The 1,890-nt window shown below is 38.8% G+C and overlaps 1 protein-coding gene across 1 annotated transcript in view; it reads left to right on the forward strand.

Annotated features, from left to right (window-relative positions):
- Nucleotides 1-1,890, forward strand: part of dcp2 (decapping mRNA 2) — a 10,889-nt gene that overhangs the window by 1,355 nt on the left and 7,644 nt on the right. The window contains exons 2-3 of the mRNA XM_008288808.1: nt 427-578; nt 917-1,044. Of these exons, the coding sequence (XP_008287030.1) occupies nt 427-578; nt 917-1,044 (280 nt within the window). The remainder of the gene's footprint in view (nt 1-426; nt 579-916; nt 1,045-1,890) is intronic.

Below are 1,890 nucleotides of genomic sequence, written 5' to 3' on the forward strand. Positions count from 1 at the left end.
CCTCTAAAATGGTAAAGAAATCGCTAAATCTGGCGAGAAATCAGGTTTCAGACTGGTCCCCCCAAAGTCCTGACTTAAATCCCACTAAGAACCTGTGACCAGGCTCTAGGAGTGACTAGAAACTCAAGACTGTCATGAAATACATGGTCTTTATAACTGCATGTAAACCTTTGTTCACAACTCTCTGTATGTGTGTCTGTGTGTATAAACAAAGAAGTATAAAACATTTATAACATAAACTAATTTCCAGTACATAGCTCGCGAAAGAGCTTGAAAATACATAAAACTGTACAGCAAAATTCACAATGAACTGTATATAACACAGATTTAAAGAGAAGACGCAAAGTATAACACAATAAAATAACCATAGAAAAGGCACCAGATACATGATCCAGCCCTGATCCTCTCTCTTCTGTGTCCTTCTAGTCGGTTCATCCTGCACATCCCCAGTGAAGAACGGGACAATGCAATTCGACTGTGCTTCCAGATTGAGCTGGCCCACTGGTTCTACCTGGATTTCTGCATGCAGAACACTCCAGGAGCTCCTCACTGTGGGATACGAGACTTCGCCAAAGCTGATATCCTTACATGTGACTAATGATGTAAAATGATCTTATTGCTTTTTAATTGCAGGCTTTACATGTATTAATGTGTATTGATATCCATTGTGCTGTACTGCATGTATTCCACAGCATATCTTTAAAAAAACAAAAAAACAACAACTTTCAGTGCATTTTTTTGTTCTAATAACAACCACTGAAAACAATATTCTGTGATTTTTAACATGAGCTAACATGAGCAGTGTGGTTTTCACAGTGGCTCATCTTCAGAGTAAGAGGGCAAATGAGGTTGGTGCACATTTTGGTTCATGCTGATAGACATGTTCCAGAATAATTTTTCCTTGACAGCTACAAACTCTTTCATCACTGCCCATTTCTACTACCTCATGGAGAGGATGTGCAGAAAATTCTCGAGCAGTGGAAGGAGTACAAGATGGGTGTTCCTACTTATGGGGCAATCATTCTTGATGAATCACTAGAAAATGTGAGTTGTTGTTGCATACACATACACTGCAGCGTTATTCAACATATTTTTTATAATGTAAGGTTAAATGATATTTCTGCTCCATTATATTTTGGCTCTTGTTTTTACATGTCTGGCATCATATCAATTGGTTATATTGACAGGGTACTCACAATTGACAGGTAGAGTCAGTTCATTAAATCTAATAAATTTTTTGTAAATTTCATTGAATATCTCCTAATATTCTGATCGCTGTCCATTTTGTGGGTTTGCTGAAAAAAATCCTTTCCTCTAAAGGAGAACTGGATACCTGATTACAATATGGCGCTTTGTTCATGCAAACAAAAGCTGCTCAGCTGCACGTGCACTAAAAAAGAGTTTTCTGGATGACCTGCTTCCCCATATTTGGGCTCATTGGGCATTGGCATCCTTCTCTGTGAAGCCCAAAGAGAGCAGGCACCGCCAAGATTCCTGCCGCCTGAGTTAGCAAACTTCTGGTCGGCTTCCTGCACACTCAAATAAGTAGTCATACAGCTCTTATTTACTTTTAAGCCTGTGGAAATGGAGGGACTGTATGTATGTAAAAACTGACTATAATTCCCACACCCCTTGAATTAAAGCTGAAAGTCTGCACTTCAATGACTTTCTGATTCCTTCATTTCAGATCCCATAAACAAAATTATGTGATTTTTGTCACAGTCTAAAAACCTGTGAACCTGACTTATACCTGACTCAGCTTTGTATGCACACTTAATATTTGTTAGTATTCTACAATCATCATTGTTAGGTCTCACTAGAATATCCATCCATCCATCCATCCATCCATCCATCCATCCATCCATCCATCCATCCATCCATCCATCCATC

The sequence above is a fragment of the Stegastes partitus genome, unplaced genomic scaffold (genome assembly GCF_000690725.1).
Source record: "Stegastes partitus isolate 25-593 unplaced genomic scaffold, Stegastes_partitus-1.0.2 Scaffold575, whole genome shotgun sequence".
NCBI classification, from domain to species: Eukaryota; Metazoa; Chordata; class Actinopteri; family Pomacentridae; genus Stegastes; species Stegastes partitus.